Source organism: Chinchilla lanigera, unplaced genomic scaffold (genome assembly GCF_000276665.1).
Source record: "Chinchilla lanigera isolate Chin_1 unplaced genomic scaffold, ChiLan1.0 scaffold00007, whole genome shotgun sequence".
Lineage (NCBI taxonomy): Eukaryota > Metazoa > Chordata > Mammalia > Rodentia > Chinchillidae > Chinchilla > Chinchilla lanigera.
This window is the reverse complement of record NW_004955408.1, coordinates 20,502,967-20,527,012: the sequence shown is the minus strand read 5'-3', so window position 1 is coordinate 20,527,012 and position 24,046 is coordinate 20,502,967. Positions and strand designations below refer to the sequence as shown.

General features: G+C 35.1%; 1 protein-coding gene across 7 annotated transcripts in view; it reads right to left on the bottom strand.

The window, feature by feature from the left end:
- The window catches only part of Tenm2 (teneurin transmembrane protein 2), a 1,190,054-nt gene that overhangs the window by 813,264 nt on the left and 352,744 nt on the right, over nt 1-24,046 (bottom strand). For 5 of the 7 annotated variants that reach the window (XM_005376287.2, XM_005376288.2, XM_005376289.2 and 2 more), the window contains exons 4-5: nt 16,545-16,619; nt 12,611-12,886 (exon numbers count right to left, since the gene is read on the bottom strand). In XM_005376287.2, the coding sequence (XP_005376344.1) occupies nt 12,611-12,886; nt 16,545-16,619 (351 nt within the window). The remainder of the gene's footprint in view (nt 1-12,610; nt 12,887-16,544; nt 16,620-24,046) is intronic. The other 2 variants (XM_005376291.2, XM_005376292.2) reach the window with 1 other exon arrangement.

Below are 24,046 nucleotides of genomic sequence, written 5' to 3'. Positions count from 1 at the left end.
ATATATATATATAGTGCTCCATTCTACAGAAAACAGGTCTGCTTTTGAAAATGCAGCCAAATGATTTCTTTTTACCTATAATTGTGCTTTTGAAAAGTCTATGTACAGATAAGGACACCAGACCTTCTCAGGGATCACTGTAGGCTTCATAAAAAGTTAACACAAATTTAAAAAATGAGAAAAATCATTCCAATATCTCCTTATATGGAGATAAGTTTCCAATCATAAAATAAAAATGCATAGGCAGTGGATAGAAGGAGTTCTTCAGCTTCATGAGTATTAAAATAAATAAGAGCAGAATGAAAATATTTTCTTCTATGACTTGGCAGGATGTGAATGTCTGTTTCTGGAGACTGCTGAGCACCATAGGAGCGTGTGCTGGGTGATTCTCACACAGCTATGAGTGTAGCTGCTGCCGTAGGAAAGGAGTTCAAAGGAATTTCGGTGCAAGATAACTGCATGTTCTATCTCTGCTAGGAATTCATCCTAAGAAAATAGGGGTAGCCACAGGAATTTATTGGTATGGATTTTACTCATCACACTGTTCTTCCTGCAACTAAACCAAAAATAAAGTTAAATGCTCAGTGAAAAAACCTGAGAAAATTTATTTGGTTAAACAAGTGACATGCATCCCTTCAATACTGCAAAAATATATTTAATGCTGAGGAAAAATGCTGAGAGTACAGTTACTCAAAAAATAAAGTTATACAAGGCTTGTATATCATGCTGCCAAATGTAAAAAAAATTTATCTTTTTATCTCTTACTTAGAAATACAAAGACTAAAGTAGATTTGCATAAAAATATGATACTACTGTCATAAAATTACAGGTGATTTTTATTTTTCATGTTTTTTATGTTTGTCTATAAACATATATATATTTCATGCTGTATACATTTCATATAACTATAGATCATAACTATAGATAAATGTTGAATATATATATATCATAAAGAATCAATAATATCTTGTCCTTCATTATTTGTCAGTAATAAACTAAAATAATTGTAGTTCTAGGATTCAGCTCCATTTTGAATGTCTAGAGGAACTGAAACTGTTTAACAAAGCAATGGAAAGATAAACATGTTGTACTGAATTGTTTAGGGCATGGAAATTATAGTCATTCTTATTAAATAAGGAAGATTGAAAGTGACAAAAGCTAGCACCCATTCTAAAAATTTTGAAAAGAAACAAAATACATTCCACAAATTAAAATGAGGGAATTCTAGATATAACAAAGATGAACTTAATGAAAATTTTTAAATACAGTAAATAATAAAGACAAACAGAAAGCTTGAAATGTGAATGGGTTTCTTTTAAGTCTTATTAAAAAACATGAGAGATGAACATATGAAAGCTTGGGGATAAAAAGAAGACATAATGGTAGTTACAGGAGCAATGAAGCATTGCATGAGAATGACTTATGAGGAAACAGCAAGGATATAGAAGCAGATAAAATCACTGAGAAACATTATCCTGGAGTAGTTCTAGCTCATGTACACCTACAGCACACTAGTTCTTTTAAAAATAATGTTATGACCATTTTCTTTGTACATAATAATATTTGATGTCACTTTACTAATCATTTGATTGAGTGCTGTCATCATTGGATTCTATCTGTTGTAATATTATCTTGTCTATGCAAGAAGGTAGTGTTTCCCTGCATGAGGTGAGAAGGGAAATATGCACCTACTCCTATTTTTTTGTTATGCTGTTTCAATTTAGAAGCTTCAGAATTTTAATAACTAAAGTGCAAATATTCAGTTTTCCTACGCAGCTCAGGGGTTAATTCCTCCAATGCAAATGCCAAGAAGCAGGGAGACGCATTGTCATCTAGAAGTTTCATGGGTCCTTCTGTCTGGATTATGGCTTCCTAATCTAAGCACTGAGCACAGCATCTAATATTGGTACCTTCTTGTGCAAACCTGTGTGTGTGTGTGTGTGTGTATGAGTGTTAGTGTGTGTGTGTTCTAATCAGCAGCCTGGGAAAATGGAACAGTCTCTGATCAAATGCACTTTCAATAGTTTCCTAAAATCTTGTCAGACCTAAGCTCTTCAGCTTGAAATTCTGTTCCTAGTCATGTGGTTGCTGCACATTTATTGACATAATTGTGAGGCCCAATAAAATCACTATGTCCCAATTAGTCTGACTAGAGTTTTCAGTTTCTGGAAAACACTGTCCCCTGAAAAATCATCACTTTCACCCGACTCCCTTTTTCCTATCACCACACACTAGCTCTTACTCATCTGCAATACCCATCACCTCATTTCTACTCCTAGAAGTGCTGATCCGCATTTACAACCTAAATATAATGGTATCTCCTCAAACCTGCCCTCATGTCTGTGGACATAATAGTTATTTTGTTATTTTTCTATTGAGAACAAGCAGGATTTTCTCTATAAATGAGTAAGGGTGCTTGCTTTCTTAGGTAAACAACAAAGTAAATGTTCTTATCTATCTGCTTAAGAAGGAAAAGTCAACAAAGGGTACTGACAAGAAGGCAAGAAGTGTTTCACACAAGCAGTAATGCATGGTCAGTACAGACGGTCATGAAAAAATAGGACAATCTGACAGGTTGCCCGAAGACAATGGGTCGTCCAAATATTTGAGGGGCCACTGATTACTTAGATTTCTTCTCCTAAGAAAAAAATTTCTAAAACAATAGTCACTCAACAGTATGCGATATACCTATATGAATTTAAACTTGTGGTCCATCTTCCAATGTGTACATTTCTGTATTAATGTAATCTATCTTATACATGTGTATGTGACACATATGTGATAAAATGTAATTAAAATTGAAATTTTAAAGGATAACTTTTTAAAATGCATCATAAAATTTCTAATATTTTTTTTCTGCATCCCATGAAGCATGTATGCTTAAACCATATATTGGAGATGCAATCATACTAATTTTAAGAGTAAAATGAATTACTAGAGAAATTAGTTCACAATGAGGTGACCAGACCTTGCTAGATTCAGGAAGGGTGAGAATTTCCTGGAAGAAGAGATGAGGGCTGGGAAGGTAGAGGGACATAGAAAATTAGATATCACAAAAAATCAAATTCAGACACCCCACCAAGTCAAACAGATTTCTCTGTCAGACTCAACATGATCCAGGGCTCCCCAGTGGCAAGAGTTCTCATGTGGGACTTGAGAGGAAGTGGGCTCTGGGATGTGGACTCTCACCTGTGTGCATGGGCAGCATAATTGGCTGAAAGTATTTGAGACTTTAAAGAGCATGCTTCTTGGTGTAAGAGGATGAAGGGAGTTCAAGCCAACGAAGGTCAACACAGGTGTCTTTTTACTTCTTCCCTTGCAACTGTGTAACAAATGTATCTAAAATTCTGGCCACTTCAACTTCTTGAAGTCCTGCTCCTTCTCAAGAGCATGCTTTTTCCAAATGGCCCCTCTCCCACCATGCACATAAGTATAGGTATACACATACAGACACACCCACAGCATAGCTTTGCATAATGTGGAGCAATGCGCAGCCATGCCTTAAATCCTTTCAGAAGGGAAGAATTTCCTATATTAAAGAATCTCAGCTTGACTCCAGTCCCTTTCTTTATGTTTAACATAAGTAGGAATGTTGTTATAATGTCAGTCTTCTGTGTTGCCCCTAGGATAGTAGAAACCTCCACAAAGTTAAGGCCTAACCACTTTTTTCTAAAGAATTCTAACTAAAAAATTTGAGTTACATTCTATCTTGAAACCTGCTTATGCTTCAATTACCCTTTCTCTTTCACAAACATTCCTGGATTGGTAAGGTAATAGGAATATCAATCATGGTGAAGGAGAGCGCTCCCTACACAAGGCTAGGGGTCCTGCTTACTGCCCATAGAATGATTCTTGGCTAGGGCATACTGTTACCCAATCTTACTTAGTGCCAGCTCAGTGTCACCCTACTTTGCTCCCCGACCTTTGTCTTTTTCCCTCGGGCAGCTTAAGTTCTTCCTATGCCACTGTTTTTCCATCTCTTAGCCTAGGTTTCAGTGTCTTTCCCCCCAGTGTAACAGATTCACTAAACCACTTGCTGGACCCAAATTAAACATAATGATATGTAGCTATTTCCTTTATCTTTAATGGCTTCCTCTGGAAAGCCCTGGTTGTTGTTTTGTTTTGTTTTCAATCATTTTGAGTAGCTCAAGTTTTTAAAGGAGGTTTTCCCTCCACCTAGTTTTTAAAACGTCCATGTAGGTGTTTTCACATGAAAATGGCCTCAGAAATACGTGAAATCATAGTTGTTTTGCCTTAACTTTTCAGTACTTCAGTACATCTCTCTGAGAACATGGAAATCACATATCATCTATTTAAACCCCTCCCCCACAAATATATAATTAGTTTATTGCTTCCCAAATTAAACAGACTTTAATTTGACTTAATTTTATCAGAAGCATTAAAATCTAATTGACTTAAAACTATTTTAGAAATTTGGTATAGCCAATACACTTTGCAGATGCGTCAAAGTTACAACAAAGAAATAATGTTATTCTAAACACATGTTTAATTAAAATAACATCACTGGGTTCTAGCTTTATTTCTATAATGTTTATTATCTCTGATTTGCTGAAAGTTTGTAAGTTAGTCATGGTTGGTAATCCAAGTAGGTGCTCTGATTGTCAGCCCTCCTCTGGGAGAGATTTGTGCTGAGCAAAACCTGAACCAGCGTTTCTGACCTTCTTTTGATTCAAGAAAACCCAAAGATAGAAATTCTAATATGAACTCTATCACTTTTAAAGTGTTAGTGATCAAATTTAATAAATACTGTACTGACTAAATGAAACAATTCCATAGGCTGGATTCTTAAACTGTGCTGTTGACAGCTGTCCCATAAATCTCTTACCCCGTCTGTGACTCCTTCAATATCACTCATATCATGGTTAGGGAAACATGGAAGGTAAAATTTTCTAGGTAGTTCTTTCCGATAGCTTTAAATAATACTCAAAATTAAACCTCAAATCTATATCTATACCTATCTATATATACCTATCTGTAATTCCTCCCCTATGTACGACTGTGTTTCTTGAAATTTTCTTCCTCCAGTTGTCCCAGTTGCAGAATGGCTAATTGAGATGTTTTATTTCATCGCTTATGCTCTTCTCAGTTCCTTTTTAGTTTGATATTATTTTCTGTTTAAGTTCATTCAGATTCAGTTGTCTGCAGAAAATTTACACCATCTTAGCTTTAATTCAATTTATTTAGGACCCTAATACTTGATTCATAGCACATCTCTCTATCTCTTACATAAATTTAATTTGATCCTTGACAAACAACAGGCAAACTAAAAACATGACTGAACAGTAAGCAAAAACGTTAGAATTTTCTTACTGCCGAGGCTTCCCAGAGTGAACTGACAGAAACATTTTGCCTCTTACTCACACTGCCTTTGCTACTCCAGTGAAAGTTAAAGTACTGATATCAGGAACTCAGCAGCTTAAAACCAAATGATTATCCACCAAGCCCAATGTCTCCCTGAAGGCCTAGAGATTACACGTGTAATAATCAGAATGCCCTTGCCAAAAGTGAGGCTTAGTGCTTCATTTTATTTATTGTATTTATTGAATGGAATCAATCCTTGATAGCCCCTGGGAGCATTAACAAACATGAAAGAAACCACCAAAGGAAAAAAAGAAATATATTAATAACTAAAGGCCATGTCAGTAAAGTTTATAATCTGGAACGTGCAGTCCTGAAACAAGGCACATATTCTTAAATGCTTTGAAACACTCTGGTCTACTTTAAAGTAGTATAAATATTGCTTAATTTGCCCAAAACCTAAACCTTCAGAGTAGCACGCAAGCACGTCACAGAGCATCAGTCCTTTCATTTCTTGCATATGTATCCTGCTGTGCGCGAATCTTATATTGTGTTTCTGGCAGTAATTATTATTAGTTGTGTTTAGCAATGTAATAATCCTATCTTTCAGATTCCAATTAATAAATGTTTTAAGAAATAATGTACTTAAAGCCTTTGTAATCTGAATTTTTTAGGAAATTGCATCTGATTCAGTACGGTGAGATCATCATTTCACTGGGGAACAGACTCAGCTGAGGGCCCATCACATCTTGTTTCCAAGTGCGTTTTTTCTTTCAGTCCACAATAACTCATTTTGCACTCATCTTTATAAATGTTACTCTTTCAAATTTGCAAGTAAAAAAATAAACTTTAAAACAATTTGACATAATTGTTATCCAGAATCCCTTCAAATTTGTTCTAATTTTTTTCAGTTTTTTGTTTTTAAGGAATTGAGACCTTTTTTTCTCTAGGTTCCACAGAAATCTCGACTTGAAAAGAAATTATCCCATATCAACATCAAAAATACAGTTAAATACTAATGTATGTTTTCTGTGGCTACACATTTACTTTTCTTATTCCTAACTTTTTTGTTTACCTTAAGAGCAAAATTATGAATCCTGGACTATGTTTGCAGCTAATGGTTTCTTTGTTCCAGGCATTCTTTGTAATTTTTACATGTGAGGGTAGAAGAAAGAAGTAAATGATAAAATAGAAAATGAATTTGCATGAATGTAAAACTAGTAACGCAGTGTGGAAGTGGAAATTCATTATCAAGTCTTGTATTCATTTATTTAATGGAACATTCTACTGCCTATATAATTGGGAAGGTGGTCTTAAAAAGGAGTTAGGAGGACTTCAAGAAACTTACCTCCTTTAAAAAATTGCAAATTGCTTGGCAATAACAACTTACCTTGTCCCTGGGACTAAGCAAAACCCTTCCTCCCCTAGGGTTTTTTCCACCTATCTCAGTTAACAACCCATAAGCACCTGGATGGGCTGAAGTTTTGCCGAGGATATGGACACATCACAGACCTCTGCCCGAAGGACTCACAATCTAAAGGAATCATGTTCGACAAACACTTTACATAAGTCCATTATGTGCTGAGAGCCAGCTAAATTTATACATACATATTGTGTGCAAAAGCTTTCTAATAAAGTGAGATCCCATTTATTCATTCTTTGTATTTCCCTTGCAGTCTGGGTTTTGTTAATGAAGTCTTCGCCTATGCCTATGTCTTTGAGATTTCTACCTATATTCTCTTCCAATAAATTCAGTGTTTATATTTTAATATTTAGATTGTTGATGTCTAGAACATAAAAAGAAATGAAATAAATCAGCTGTCCCAAATTCAAAGTCCCAATCTAAAAACTGGCATTTGTGATGAATACATACTTTTCAAATGAAGAAATACAAATGGCAAATAAGCGCATGAAAAAATGTTCAACGTTATTGGTCATTCAAGAGATCCAAATTAAAACAATGCTAAGACTCCATCTCACCCCAGAAAGAATGGCTACCATCAAAAAATCCACTGATAACAAATGCTGGAGGAGCTGTGGAGAAAAACAAAAGCTTCTCCACAGGTGGTGAGAGTGTAGACTGGTGCAACCAGTGTAGAAATCAGTGTGGAATTCCTTAAAAAACTAGGATTAGGACCAGCTATTCCCCTTATAGGTATCTTCCCAGAAGAATTAAACACGTCATACCACAGTAATATATATGCACCCAAGTTCATAGCAGCACAATTTGTAATAACTAAATCTTGGACACAACCCAAATGCCCATCAACTGAAGAATGGACAAAAAAGATGTAGTTTTTTTTTGTGTAATGGAGTACTACTCAGCCATAGAGGAGAATAAACTGGAGACTTTTATAGGTAAATGGATGCAACTGGAGACCATATTCATAAGTGAAATAAATCAGACCCATATGTGTAAGCTTCGTATTGTCTCACTAGTGTGAGAAACTGAATGAGTAGATAAGGTCCAAAATATGTAATAGACATTGTGAATTAGGAAGAAACTGTTAAAAAGAAAAAACAAACTGTGATAGGGGAAAGGGGAAAGAAAGGAAGGGAAAGAGAAAAAAATATACATTTATACACAAGATAGCTAAGATAGTTATGCAGCTAGTTCATCTTAGTTCATTGAAATGTTCATGCTAATATTGTTTAGACATTATATCGTACCGATATCTTATACTCTGAATAACTATTATCAAGACAACAATATGCAATATATTAATTATTGTAACGCTCCTACTAACCTGTTTTGAAACTCTTTTATGTTATTTTTATTTTTTTCTCTTTAAAAGAAAATAAATTGTGCTGCTATAAACATGGGTGCACATATATCGCTGTGATATGATGTTTTCAGTTCTCCTGGAAAAATACCCAAAAGGGAAATAGATGGGTTGAATGAGACCTCTAATTGTAGTTTATTCAGGAAATGCCCATCAACTGAGAAATGCATAAAAAGGTTGTGGTATTTCTATATAATTGAATATTATTCAGCTATAAAGAAAGATAAACTCAAGGCTTTTATAACTAAATGTACACAACTAGAGACCATACTCATAAGTGAAATAAATCAGACCTGCATGTGTAAACACTGTAATGCCTCACTAGTATAAGGACCTGAAAGAATAAATAAAGTCTATATAGATATTGTGAAAGGGAAAGAAACTGCTGAAAAGGAAGGAAAAACTGAAATGAGGGAAAAGAGAAAAGAAAGAAAAAGAAAGAAAGAAAGAAAGAAAGAAAGAAAGAAAGAAAGAAAGAAAGAAAGTAAAAATATGTATATACGTATACACAGGGTGGCTATGATAGTTGTACTACTACTAATATCGATTTCTATTGCTTTATTCAAAGGAACAGTTAATGTTTAAGTGTTTGATCAATCTTACATGCCTATATTTGTTTATCTGAGAAACCAATTTGAAGATAACAATATGTAATACAACAACCATTGTTAATTTCCTGTCACCTTGTCTGAAATTCTGCATTGCTTTTATTGTTTTTGTGTTGTTTTATAAATGCTGTGTTTTTGTTAATGTTTTTGGTCTTTTATCTTTAAAATAAAAAATAAAATAAAATAAAAAGTACATTCTCTGGAATGCAGTAGAATTAACACAACATTTATAGTTTCAATTTCAAAGAATATCATGAGAATTATTAAACTCCCAGTGGACAACACAGGAAAGTGGACTTCGTTCCTATTTGAATAAAAACTGAGAAAGAAGAGAAGGAATAAATTTTCCAAGTCTTTGACCAATGCCAGATTTAGTTCTCTGTATTATCTGCTTTTCTATCCCACAGCCAAGCTTAATTTCTTTTTCTTTCTTTTTAGATTTTCAATAAAATAACTGAAACTAGGATTACACTGGGGAAAGAAAACCTCACTGATATTTTTAAGTCCTCAAGGTGAAGCAACTGCCTAAGGGAGGAAAGAATACATAGGACAAGATTTCGCATCTTTAAGGAGACAATTAGTTATTCTTGTGTACTAGTGACTGCCCCATTTTTTTCTGTAACTTAGGTGATACAAAGGGCTTCAGCAAGGACATGTTATAAGTGGGACATTTATTTCTAAAATAAAAAGTAAGATTCTAATTTAAACTCACTAGGAAATCCTTTTGTACTGGTGCAATGGAATTTCACAAAGCAAAAACTTAGCCAAGCTGTTCTCAATTCTCATTGTCATTTCCAGCCAAGCCATCATTATCTTCAAGGGAGAGATAAAGAATCTGATAAGATTCTGTGAACCTGGGAATTTTATCTATTTAAAGCAGCTCAACTCTTGCCAGTACAATGTTAATTTTGCAACCGTGCAGAGAGGGTAAGATGCAGAGCTGTGAGTAGTAGTATCTTTGAACGGCCTACACTGAAAATACACTAAAATAAAATAAGTCTATCTATGTGCTCAGCATGATGAAACTATCAAGTTCATGAGTCGTTTTTGTCACAGAAGCACACAGGAAATCCAATCAACAATGACCTAGGATCTAGAAAGAAACACTGGCAAAGTCAAGCCAAGGGTTTTGCTACATAATGTTGAAGATTGCACACATCATGTTCTAGGAAGAAAAGTTGGTTTTTGAGATCAGACTTCCCTCACTTACTCCACTTAGCAAAATCATGACCAGATTTTATAAAGGAAAATTATAAGTGCACACTGTGAAAAATCTGTGAGAAATAATTCTACCTTATAACCGAATCCTGCAGAAAAGATTGTTTGATGACCATGTATCATCAAAATTGAATTGAAGAGCTTCTTTCTCAAAGTATAGATTCTGTGACTTCCCCTTCAAGAGAGGCATACCTAAAAGGCTATTGATTTGGTTCTGAAGGACACAGTGTTTATTATGGAGGAAGCCATTGCTGGGTATAAGTGTGAGAAATTAATGATGGCTTTGTAAGTGTCCACGCTGTGGTGTGGAACCAGTGGGGCAACTGTCAATCTATATGATAATACATTCCCAAACTTCATAAAATCAGTGATGTGAGAAAGCATTGATTTCTTTGTGAGCTAAACAGAATTTGTCAGAGAGAAAGAGCAAAAAGTTTGGTGAAGTTAATGCTCCAAGCTGCAGAGTTGCTTGTACCTTACTTTCTATTTGTTCAGAGTTTATGATGTGACATGTAAATTTTAAATTGTTATTTCTTGCCAAAAGTGAGACCAGCTCCTGCATTATGTACATCATTTGCATATATGATGTACTGAAAATTTCTTAAAAAGAGGAAAGGTAAGACATTTTGTCCGTGTATCTAAAAATAACTATCACCTCCCTTGGACTTTGGCTTCAATATCACCCATAGGCTTTGCCGGATGCACTCATATATACTCCTCTTTATACAGTTGTACTGATTGTACTATAAGTAGGATTACATGAAAATCAAGATAGCTAAGTGTTTATTACCTATTAAATGCAGCAATTTATATATACTCTCATAAAGTACAAAATGTTTGAATATGATGTTCCAAATAATATTGAGAAAAACAAACTGTTATTGGTCTACCAAATACATGATTAACTATAATGTTTTCCCATCAAAAGCAGTTCTACGTAAATTCAAGGTAAGAATTCTTTTCTCATTTGGCCTCTCTGAAAACCTTCCCTTACTGGTTGTGTTCAAGATGTAGATGTAGATGTAGATGTAGATGTAGGTATAGATATAGATAGAGACACACAGACACATATATAGATAAAACTGGAAGGAAGAGGGTGCAGGCTCTATAAATCTGTTCAAAGAGCCCCATGTAGATGGTTTCTTGCAGATATCTGAGAATGGTAACGATGGGAGATTTGCTAAAACGCCTTATTTAAAATGCACCATAAATTCTTGTATTACAAGTGATTGTATTTATTAGGCAATCAAACTGTCTCCGTTTAAATAGTGTCTGACACCCACAAGTTGAAAAAGGACATCAGTAAATGAATTCAATGTATGCCTTCATGGAAACTTTGAAAAGTAATTTCCTATCAAATAAGCACCTCAGAATGTTGAATGTGCCACGTGCAAGAATTTTGTTAAAATTCAAAAGGAGTCAAGTGCGGATTTTTCCTTGAGAGTACACCTTGATTAGCTACAGGAACGGAGGCTAAGTAAGACTCATCCCCTTGCCCCACTGGAGAATAAATTATTTCCAAATTAAAGATAGATTTAAATGCAACAAAGTGATATCTTTTTGAATATATGCCACTTCCTCAGAAAATGATGTATTTTCAAATCTTTCAAGATTAAATGGTATTTAGCTCTGTTTTTGCATTCACAAGCTGTCTGCCTGTAAATTTCTTTTTCTTTTTTCAGTGAAAGAAGATACTTAAAGCTGCACTAGCAGAAGTTTATAATATTTTATATAAACATTCTTAACTGATCTATTTGTAAACATTTTAATGGTAATTCTTTTAGCAAATACGCAGTCTATTCATAACAAACTGCAGAGCATTTGATGCTTCCTTCAGAAATCAGCTGTACCTAGTGCAATTTATCTCTTAAGAAACTGTATTTGACTAAACACAGTTCTAAGTCTCTAGGAAATCCACAAATAAGCACCTTATCTCTTAAATGACTCATTCCGCCTTCCCTGTATTTATTGCTTAATGATTAGAAGCATTTAATTTTCGAAGTTTTATTAAAACCCACATAGAAAGCTGATGGATAGGCAAGAGTGATTTGTGACAAGAGATGTGAGGAGCCATTAACCTACATTGTTACCAAGGGGAAAAGTAAAGCTGGAAGAGAAGACTTTTCTGAAAACAATTCTGTTCCGATTTGTCATTATTAAACTCCAGAGCATGTGTTCCAAGTTTGATCTTCAATACGGATATGAGGCAATGCGCCTGGAAATGAAAGTCTAAGATAAGGTAGGATTCTTAAGAGATCTTCATGAAAAAAATAACCCAGGTTGCCATTTACTGAGAAGGGGAAATCAATACAAAGACCTAGACACTTGTGCAGAGAGGACATTCTCAAGGTATAGGTCATAGTTTATCAAGCTGCCTCTTTTGCCATGTAATTTACTTGCTAATAAGACTCACGGACTATACCTGAATACCATGTTATCATCAAAATGTGATTTTAAAATTCTCTTCTCATTTGTTGTGTGCTTGAGGGTTGCTGGTTTATTTTCCCCCAGCTCAGCCTGGGTAGACAGGGTCTATTTAAAAGAAAATGAATGGTTCTCTTATGCCACTTTATTAAAAGACAAAACAAACAAACAAACAAAAAAAAAAACAAAACCCAAGCCCCGATAATATATTGTTGGGCAGTGCATAGAACATTGAAAGGTATTTAAGAAGAGGCCTACCGTTCTCATCATCTGACTTATTTTCGTTGTCAGAATCAGTCAGAGTAAGGGCTGAGTTCTCACGACTGGACAGGCCGGAGCTGCGCCTGGATTTTATCCCTCTCCCCCACAGTCTGATGGCATGCTCTGGGGACATCCCTCCCTCGGTGTCGGAGTCAGCATCGGACCCTGTGCTCAGGGAGTAGCCCTGGTGAAGAATTCCCATGTCGGAGCAGTAGCCACTTCGGTGCGGGGAGGGCTCACAGATGCCCAGTTCCGCAAGGGTGAAGTTTGTTCCTAGAAGGACAGCAACAGAGACACAGATTAAAATACATGCTTGACAACATTCTCCGTATCCTTACAAGAAAGCAGGCAGACCTCTTTCTCATCCAGCAAGTGTTTCTGACTGGCCAGGACACTAGTGGATGCAGAAGCTGGTCTTGAACCAGAGAATGACCAATATGGGAGTAAGTAGGGAACAAACATCAGTCTTCAAACAGACTGTTCAGATTTCATTTCAGAGATTTTGAGGGATTTTGACATTGTTGTTCAGAAAGTACTGTGTAGCCAAGAAAAAAGAAACAACAATCACGACAAATCAGACTTAACATTACCATACCCAATATATACGAAGTGCTTATTTAGCTATCTTTTTTATTGGCATGTTTCATTTTACAGTTCTAAAATACCTTTCCAAATTTATAAAATCATGGAGATAATATATTGTTGGCATCATTTTATAGATGAAGAAACTACAGACCAGATAATTTAAGTGATTAATCCAAAATCACTCATTTAGATTTTAGCAAAACCTACACCTGATCCCTTTTCAGTCTCTGTCCATGTCATACAACCTTAATTCTCTAATAAATATGAGATATAGCCAGAAGACCTGGAAGCCTTTCCTGCTATTCTACTGGTAAGACTCCAGTTTGTGACAAGACTCTTGCCTCTATGAATCCTGTTTTTGAGGGGGTTTTGTTTTCTTTCTTTCTTTCTTTCTTTTTTTTTTTCTTTTTTTGGTACCAGGTATCAAACTCAAGACCTTGTGCTTGCCAGGCAGGTGCTTATGCCACTGAACTATATTCCTGGCCCTATGAATCCTGTTTTTTTTTTTTTTCAACTGTAAAATCTAGGTATCATCCCTTAAATTAAATCCTCTCAGGATCACTGTGAGTCTCAGGTCAACTTGTTTTTTAAAACATAAATGTGTGTAACAGACTACTGAAGTCAATATAAAGAATGAAGTGTAAGTTTAAACATATCAAATAATTTCTCTTTGTTAACTAACAATTAAAGCCACCAGTAGGCTTTCCCTATGGAAAAAATAAATTGTGCATGGAGGGCATGCAAGGCAGTACCTATGGGTTGCTGGGAAACAAAGAGAACCACATTTTCATCGAACACTTAAGTTGTCATGTGTCAGAAATTGGTCCAGGTACTTTATAGGATTTATCTCATTGAGATTTCATAACAATCCAGGAGTTTAGGTTTTTACTCTCATCATTTTAAAAAAGAGTTTGAATATTGTGTCCAGGGTCACACCTAAATAAGCGGTAAGTCCATAATTCACCTCAGTCTCTGCAGACCCCTGCACTCTGTTCTTCCTGCAGTCTCAATGAAAAGCCCACCTGGTCACATTTTCATGCACCTGAATGCTCTATTTGTTTTCCTTACCACTCAGCTGCATAAAAAGGATATTTTAAGGTTTCAATGCAAATTGGATGAAATCACATGGTCCACTCTATTTATGGACAGAAAAAGCTGATTTCTTTTGTCTTTAACGAGTTTATGATGATGAAAAGAATGCAGTAAAAAAATGCACTTGTATGCTTCAAGTGGAGAATATCTTATAAATAACACCAAAGCCAAGGGTTGGCCTTCTGTATATATAGTATATTTATTACCTTACAGCCATTCCAATCATTCATCTCTCTAAAAACTCATCGATATAACTATATATTCTGTGAAAACCCACATATATGATATCATTTTTAAATTTATGTTTTAAAAAAACTAGACTATTTGTAGTAACTTAGTGTGACTTTAATATACAATAGACACATGCATTTTTATTGTTTTTTAATTTTCTTTCTTCACTGCACATTGACCTTACCACAGCCTTACTGAACTGCATAAATGGAATGAACCCCATTCTACATATAATTGTTCCTGCAATGTGAGACTTACTCACTGGGGACCTAACCCGGGCACAAACTCCTCTGGGCATGGGATAGTGTGGGAAAAGGAAGCCTTTGCTGCCTTTGGCACAGGGATGAGTGTTGCTGTTTATTTTGTCAGCACCACTTATTAGGCTGGCTTGAAACTCTCTGCCTGTGGTACTCTGCTCTGCCTTCTTCATAATTAGGTATTGTCTCATAATTGTACACTAAAATGCTATTTCTGTCTCACAGTCTATAAAAGATAAGGTAGTGAATATATATATGAACACATCCTGTTTCTGTGTTGGTGCTTTCTTCACTCTGAATTAACTGGAAAAAGATGTTTCATGTTCAGATTTTCCCATTTTATCTTTAGAGTTCATAAAATATTATTGCTGCATTTCCCTAGCTAAATGAAAACAACCTAAGCTAAAACATGCCTTTCGTCTATATGTTATAAGTTTTAGCTATCTAACATGTCTCAAATGAAGTGAGTATGTACCAAGGCACGTCCCTCAGAGCTTCCTCTTGTTTCACTACCTAGCCCAAGGTTGAAAGACCTTACAGGAAAAAACAAGGAACAGATGTCAGATGAAAAAGTGCTGATAGGGCATCCCCATACTTTCTGGTCTGAGAACAAACGATACTAGGCAACAGTAGACATGGGACATGACAGGTAATGAAATAGAGATGATGTCTTTACTAAATTTGTTTCATGATAGAAAATTTAAGTTCTTAGTTTTATGTTAAAGCAAAGTGAAACATCACAGATTCAGAAAAAAGGTGCATAAATATTAAAATGATCATAAATATTGCCAAAGTAAAAGTACACTCTAATAGTTTCAACGTCAAGTTTTAGCTTTCAAGCCACCATTGAGCAATGCCACTAAGAAAACTGGAAGTATTGCATTGAAATCACAAGGAAAAAGCAAATGAGTAAAAATCAACAACAACAACAACAAAAAAAAAAAAAAAAAAAAAAAAGAACAAATGAGCTCATACTGGCTTATAGGAAGGAAGATTTTTTCCATAGAACCAAAATCATTTTTTCAAAAAATTACCTTGTAATTTCATTTTTATCTTTCAACCAAAAATATCCTCAACACTCATCTTCATCTCTGCCTCTCCAATATCATGTGTTCTCCAGAATTCTAAGCTCCCATTTCTCTGCTCTCCATTCATACAACAAATGGAAACTCCATTCTAATAACCTGGCACAGGTGGGGCCAAAACTCCCTCTTACTTACTGACTTACACCACAGGAAGCTGGTAAGCCATAGAGTAAAAAACAAAACTGGCCCATCGCTGATTAAATCATTCAACACACACATATATATTGTTCCCAGTGATATGGTAGGCATGGGGATATAACTGGAAGCATTATAAAAAAAATAGTTTATGATATTTACAGCCTAACTGGGAAAGACATTAATAAAAGCATCACATAAACAAACTGCAATCTATATAGTAATAAATACTATAGAAGAGCACAGGGACCCGTGAGAGGTCACGTAGGGTCAAACTCTTCATGCTTCCACAGCTTGTCTATGAGATGTGCCTCTAGAGAAGGTGAATCTATAGAGCTCCTGGCAGTTCCCACCACTGAAAAGCCACCATACCCCCTCCCAACAAAATGTTTCTCCAAACATTCTTCTCTATGAAGTGATTGCAGGTGATCATTTTCCAGGTGGTTCTTCTTGCATCACAAAACTCCACATTATGCACTCTGCTTGGAATATAAAAGACGATGGGGGAAGCTTTAATACTATGTCAATTCATTGGTTTGCACTTACTTTGCTCATTGGTGGAGGACTGAGTTTGCTCTAATTCATCTTGTGTATTTATGTCTGTATTAAGCTCCATGGCAGCTTTGAATGGAAGAGAGAGACCAGTCATTGTGATTCTCCAAGCTAAGATGTCTAGTGGGAAGCAGTCAACACTTCATTCCTTCTTTACTATCTTGTGGAAAGATAAAGAGGAGGCACAGTAATTCAGTATTCATGGAACACAGGTTTACCTCTTTCTGACTCCAACCTCCCTGATACTGCTCAGTAAAGTAGATGCAGATGATGTTCCAATTCATTTCACTCCAACAATATCGGCCTGTTGCCAGTAAAGTGCCAGCATGGGCCCATATTATGATATCCAGGCCACCATCATTTTTTATAATAAATGATTACCCAAATTTCAAGTGTTGGGACAAAATGTTCATGTCTAATAACAGGTGGTTAGGATAGGGGAACACAGCATTTAGAAGTAAATCTCTTGAGATGTTTCTCTGGCCCTTTCTTTGACCCTAACCTCAGCATAGAAACCGGATCCTCTTTACAAGTTTTTTAGAGTGTTATTTAGCAATAGATATCATGCATTGTCCTTTGACCCACTAGTTCTGTCTGAGGACACAAGTCCAAGGAAAAATATTTTGGCACGTTGCGATCATGGTTTTTTCTAAGTTTTTGCCAACTTCTCACACTTTGAAATAACCTTTAACTAGGAGAAGCACATATGTAGCCAAGTCAGAATTATCACGTCATGGCAATACCAGGATATACAAATAGCACTGAAAATGTCAGCATTTAAACAGATTTTCTACTACAAGGGCAAAAAGATAAACGTTAACTGTGGTATGGACTTGTGTGCAACATAGAAAACACTTATTAGCTAAATGCTACTAAGCCCCTTGAGTGTAAGAGAAGACATTTTACACAAGGAAGAAAAAACTGTTGTAACATCAAGACAGTCATTAATGACCACTTACAAGATGAATCCTCATCCATCTTGTCCATTTACTAATAGTATCTCTTCTCAAATCAACCACCTTATCAATGTCTACTTCATCAATCCCTTACTGAAGTCAGAGAGCATTATAATAACAATGTGAGATTAAATTGGAAAGCTGGTGAGAATGCAGATTTTCATGAAGATAACTAGAAAAGAAAGCAGCAGGATCATGGACAAGGCCACCAAATCAAGATCAAGCAAAATGAATGTATGTTAACAACAGAAAAAAGAAATGGTATTGTTGATACAATGTTGGAAAACTAAAGAATGATTTGACAACCTTCTGGCTTTGTACACAGATGGAAGTCTTATTTCTTTCTTCTTATTAAGTACTGCTAAAATTCTTGGGTGTTACATATAAAAACAATATAAGATTGTGAAAGGGGGAAAGAAATCAGACTTTTAAGGTCTTGGGACCCAAGGAGCTACCTGATGTTGAGTTATCTGGTTTTTCATATCACCTCCTTTGTTTTTTTGTTTGTTTGTTTTTCCCGGTACTGGGAATCGAACTCATGACCTCACGCTTGCCAGACAGGCTTTGTGCCACTGAGCTAAACGCCCAGCCCCTCATATCACCTCCCATATCCCAGACCTAGTGGGAAAGAAACCTACAAATTGGAAACACAAGTAGAAACAAACTAAACCCAAAATGCAGGTTGCTGTAACCAGGGGTCCCACCCTTGGTAAAATTGAAGATGATCAAATTGTGGATCAGAACTTCATCCTCTCCCAGTAGCAAAGTCTTTCCTGGCCCCCACTCTGGTGTCAATGCAGGCCAAGATAAGATCTTGCTCATCAAGCTTAATTTCAGCATTATGCTCAGAAGAGGCCTCATGAAGAAATATAATGAAGTTTCTCTCTCTCAACCAGAGTGGTACCTGCAAAGGCCTAGTGGAGATTCTGAAAACCTAACTTCCCCCAGTAGCAGTGATGTGTCCCACTCCCACTCCATCTTCACTTCCTGCCTTGTGAAAATAGATGAACGGAAGTGAGGGACTTTCACCTACATACGACGGTCAACTTGCAATGTCCTACTTATCCCACTGGCTCAGCGCCAGAGGAAGCCCACTAAAATAGAAGACTTAAATAAGACCCAGAGTTTCACAACATAATACTCCACAAGTTAGCAAACAGTAAAAATCATCAACAGTCATACCAAGCATAAGGAAAATAGCAACTTGAATGAAGACTGATAATTATTTAAACTCAAGGTTAGTAAGTAACCCCTAGGAAAATTAATGAATACATATATTTGCTTAAAATTCATCCCTCATGATCATGCTGTAAAATGCAAGCCTACAGTTAAGAATGTAATATTATAGAATCATATAATTTTGTCATAAAATATATATGATGTTCAACCCAGATTATTCTTTATCTTTTTGAAAAAATGTTGGATAGTTGAATAGTAAATGTTATCAAACATAAAGTAAAATATACTACTTTTAATTTTATTTTTGGAGATAAAGCTACATAAGTTATTTTTACTGTTGGTTTTACTGTTAAAATATTGGTTGTTTAAACATTAGTTCCTTTTGAAAATGGAGATTTTCCGGGATCATTTATTTTAAAACAAAGAGAATCTCTTGTAAACAAACATGGGACAGTTTTCTTGAGCAAATGTTAGAGTCTACATTGTAAAGTCAGGTATAAATATGAGCTTTAAGTTTTCTAGAAGGTTTTTAAGAAAAAAAATCAATGTAATTCTTTCCATGGAAGTAACTGAAGCCATTTGAAGCTTTGTAGCTTTTGCCACAAACACTGTTCCAAAAAGTATGGCAATTATAAGTTAGAATTTATTTCTTTGTGATTAACTAAGACATATTGCCATATTGTTAGTTTATGCTTATATAAATATATTTAGACTTTGAATTATTGTAGACATATACAAGCTATACAAAATAAGTAATCTAAGACAATAACAACAATGCTGAAATTTTTTCAGACAAAAACTATGTATTTGTATAATCAAGGATCACATTTTTGAATGCCACTAAAGAAACTACTTATGAATTCTAATGTTAAGTACTTGCAATACTTACAAAAATTCTTCACATAGCTCTCTTTTAATGCCCTTCTAAAGTTCATCTGCTTTAACACATTCAGATATTTTCCCCAAATGTTGACAATAATGTTCACCAAAACTCCCAAGCTTAAAACTACAGAGCAAATGTACGTGCATTATTATTCACAAGAATTTAACCCAAATATTTATATTTCCAAAACAGACTTCAAGAATCTCTATTTTCTTTTACATATAACCTCTACAATGTTAATGATTTATGTTTCTAAAATTTTGGTTTCATTATTTTAATCTCATGGGTTAACAATTTTACAGTTTGTACCTAGAAACATTCTAATGCAGCAGAACACAGTACAACTCAAGGAAAGACCGACATAGCTAGAGAAGACGGGAACATTTCCAATATACTATGCTTTTCCAGAAGGTGGGTATCTCTCCAAGAGAAAGGTGCATGTGGCATTATGTTGTGCGGTTGTGGCATTTTCCTGTTTCAACCTTGAACAAAGCCCAATTTGGAAAACCCAAAAGCAGTTACAATGAAAGATCCTGCAGAACAACTGGCAGTTCATAAATAGAAGTGAAATGTCCAGGAACCTAGATGGCTGGAGACTTTCCTGCTCATGGGAATCCCCACAAGATGGAAAAATCAATTCCAGTATTTAAAATTATACCAATTATTATCCTATGTGACAGCATCACAAATGCCTACTTTCATTTAACCACATAAGTCTCTGCCTCTCCAAATGAAGTGCTTTAAAAATCAGAAGAGGAAACAAAAAAAGTCATGAGTTAGCTGTGGTAGGCAACTGTTCCATGTTTAAGAGTGGGTACCACATTAGCTCACATTGACTGAGGGCTTCATAATACGGCAGGCACAGTTCTAAGCTTTTTGTATACAGGTTTCTAATTCATTAGGACATCAGCCCTGGAAATGGCCAGTATGTATAGCCTAGGATTAAGAAAGAGGGCATTAGAATGGCTGTTTTAGAAATATTGATTTACAGTAACAGTCTTAGAATTAACTAATTCCACTGAGTCTCCTTTTGCTCATTTATACAGTGGACACAAAATAGCACGTACCTTCACAGGGCTGCAGTGAATTAGACAAAGCCAGTAAAATTCTTAGAACTTGCCTACTGGAGTCACCAGATGCTACACATAATTATTATGACAATCACCAGTTTACAGGTAAAGTGTCTTATTTCTTGATTACAGTGTTACTAACAGATTCTATTTTTTATGTGATTTAGGAAGTTCTTGAACAAGAAACACAGGTCAAAACATGCCCATTTGACCTATGTTTCAAATGGATATGAACAAAATTATCTATATGTTTTTGAGTTTTTAAGTTTTTCTACTAGTTTTACAGAGCAGTATTTTTGTTTACTTCCCCTATATTATTTATTTGAACCCCTTTCTTTTCTGGATTGGTTTTTAGTAATGATTATTTTTTCTCTAAGTAACTAGATTCTACTTTTCTGATTGTGTATGTTGTGTGTGTGTATATGTTTTTTAGTTTGCTAGTTTCTACTCATAGCTGCAAATCATCTCAATTTTTTTAATTCATTCAAATGTTGTTTTCCATACTTAAAATTTGATAATTTATGTCTGTATTTCAAATATGGTTCATTGTTAAAAACACTTTAGTCTATATATTTCTATACAGTAATAATCATTTTCTATGTGTTTGCCCTATCAATAATTGAAAAATACATGTTGAAATTTCTCACTATGATGGGGTTTCTCCCTATGCTTTTATTAATGTTTGCTTTATAAGCGCCTGCCTGGCAAGCGCAAGGTCGTGAGTTCGGTTCCTGGTACCGGAGAAAAACCAAAACCAAAAAAAAAAAAAAAAATGTTTGCTTTATATATGTTTCAGTTTCTATTATATGGATGTATAGTCTTAGCATTACTGTTTTCTGAGTGAACATTTTATCCTACATTCTCAAATACAAAGGTTATGACAGTAGAAAATATTAAGTGAAACATTAAATAAAACTTTGACAAAGGCAAATAATACATTCTCAACACTTATCAAAGTCCATTTCCATCATTTTCTTGGTATTTTATAACGATTTTGACTTTCTCATCATTGAAAGATTATTCTATACAGATAAATAGATCCCAATCTGCCATCAGTTGAACATGTGTATAAAAGAAATTTTGCCTCAGACTCTATGTTGTGACCAAAAATATTTTCAAGGAAGATATTAATGACTTACTCTTGTATGACAATTTCTCACTATTTATGTTAGGATGGAGATCCTAACAATGTTAAAAACAATGTTAAACATGCAACCATAGAGCTCTAGAAGATAGCAAGACTATAGTTTCCTAGCATCTCTTCACATCCATCAAGCAGGGCAAGGGTAACTGAAACCAAGTCAAGACTTTTCCTTCTCTTTCTTTCCTACCTTGCTTCCTGTGTTCCAAACACATGTCGTAAATTTGAAATACACGTAAAGCCTTAATTACATTTAGCATCTGGCAGCTGTTGACTTCCTGAGAGTTGTTGAGTCACACTAAGCCAAAGTCAAAAAAGAAATTCAGGAATAGGAGGTAGAAGCTAGCTAAATGGGGTAAAAGAATCCTGTCATCTGAGCTAAAATACTACATCTTCAGCACTGTTATATCCAAGATATGGGGGTGATACTGTAACTAATCAGTTTCCACAATGCCAGAGACCAATTCTCCAGTAAAAGATATCATTCCTTATGTGGTTAGAGCTAAAAGCCAACGCACGTTATGATATCACCACCAACATATGACAGGTGAATTTACAAGTAATACAGACAACAGCTTCAGGAGTATTCCAGCAGATGCAGAGGCATCGGCTGATGGCTTTCTACAAAACAAGGTCTTCACACTACCTACTCGAAACTGTCACCAAAGTTAGATGTGTTAAGTGATTTCATTTCTATACTGCTTATCTCAATACTCTTTTGAAAGAAATGTCACCTGAACAGTGGCCAAAAGAAACATGAACTTTAGTGTGGCTCATCATTTGCTATAAAATACCATTTACGAGCAAAGAACTATTAGAAACAACATACTTGGCCGTTATTAAAAGGAATGGATCTCAGATTACAAATGTTACAGTTAAAGAAAATAAGAAAATATAATATACATCTCTGTTATTTGAGAAACTCATACATAACCAGATAACCCTGGATGGGAACATATACATATCAAACCCTTAAAGACAATTATTTCTGGAGATGGAGGGAGAGGAATAAAATTGAGAATGAAGATATGAAGTAAATTTGACAAAATATTAAAAATTGTTAATTGGCAACAGTAAGCATTGCTTACTTCTCTGTATTTTCACTTCAAGTTTTTGATTAAATCAATTTAAAATTTAAAAAAATAAAATCATTGACTCTCTCCTCCCATCCCATATTTTAGGATATTTGTGATACATTTTTTTTTTTTTTTTTGGTTTTTCTCTGGTACCGGGAACCGAACTCACGACCTTGCGCTTGCCAGGCAGGCGCTTTTTGCCGCTGAGCTAAATCCCCAGCCCCTGTGATACATTTTTTCTATGAGGTCAAATCCCTTAGCATTTGCACATTCATATCTTGAAGTAAACTCACAGGAGTATGTCTATTTGCATGTTTTTAAAATTCCAGTCAATAATGTTTTGAAGCAAAGGTCCATGTAACAAAATTATTGTGACTGGTATAGTGCCAGAGGGCCCATGCTCTTTTCTTCCTGGGACAGTGACTGCGTGTTTATGTACTTAAGTGTACTTTGGAAGCCAGTAATGAAAAATTCGAATTCTTACTCTACCACTTTTAGTTTGATCACATGCAATTTAATTAATTCCATACTCTCAACCTTCAGTTTTCTCTTCTATAACATAACCTTAATAATATCTATCTGATAAGGTTGTAAAAGTAAAAGGTATCTATGCCCGTAGGGATCTTCACAATATGGCTAGAACAGAGCAGAAATTGAATAAAATGTTTGAGAAAGTGATGCAAAGTAACAGTTGCAGCCGAAATAGCAACACCAGTGAAAAATGTTTAAATCTTCATTCCTGTAATGAACATTCATTCACGTGGTGGGGTTACCATTAGTAGAAAGGTATCTGACTACCTGGCGCCAGACACATAATAAATGATATGTAAACTCTAAAATAACATGATTCTGGGGCAAGCTGAACAAATGTAAATTGCTCTACTCATTCCTGCATGCATTCTTTCATTGGAACAATAAAAACATTTCATTTACCAGTGCTTACTAAGTGCTAAGCCTATTCTAAAGGCTTAAGATATGTCAGCAAATAAAACTGATCAATAATGCCGTCTGTATGGAGATTATGTTTTAGCTATAATAGGCAATAAATGGTTAATATAATGGAAAGTTTGATATGTAGGATCAAAAAGGTGATACATTCTGAAATGTAGGACTAGGAAAGTTTTATATATAGGATCTTAAAAAGGTGATACGCTCTGTGATAGGAAAATAAAGTAGAGTAGTTTAAGACTA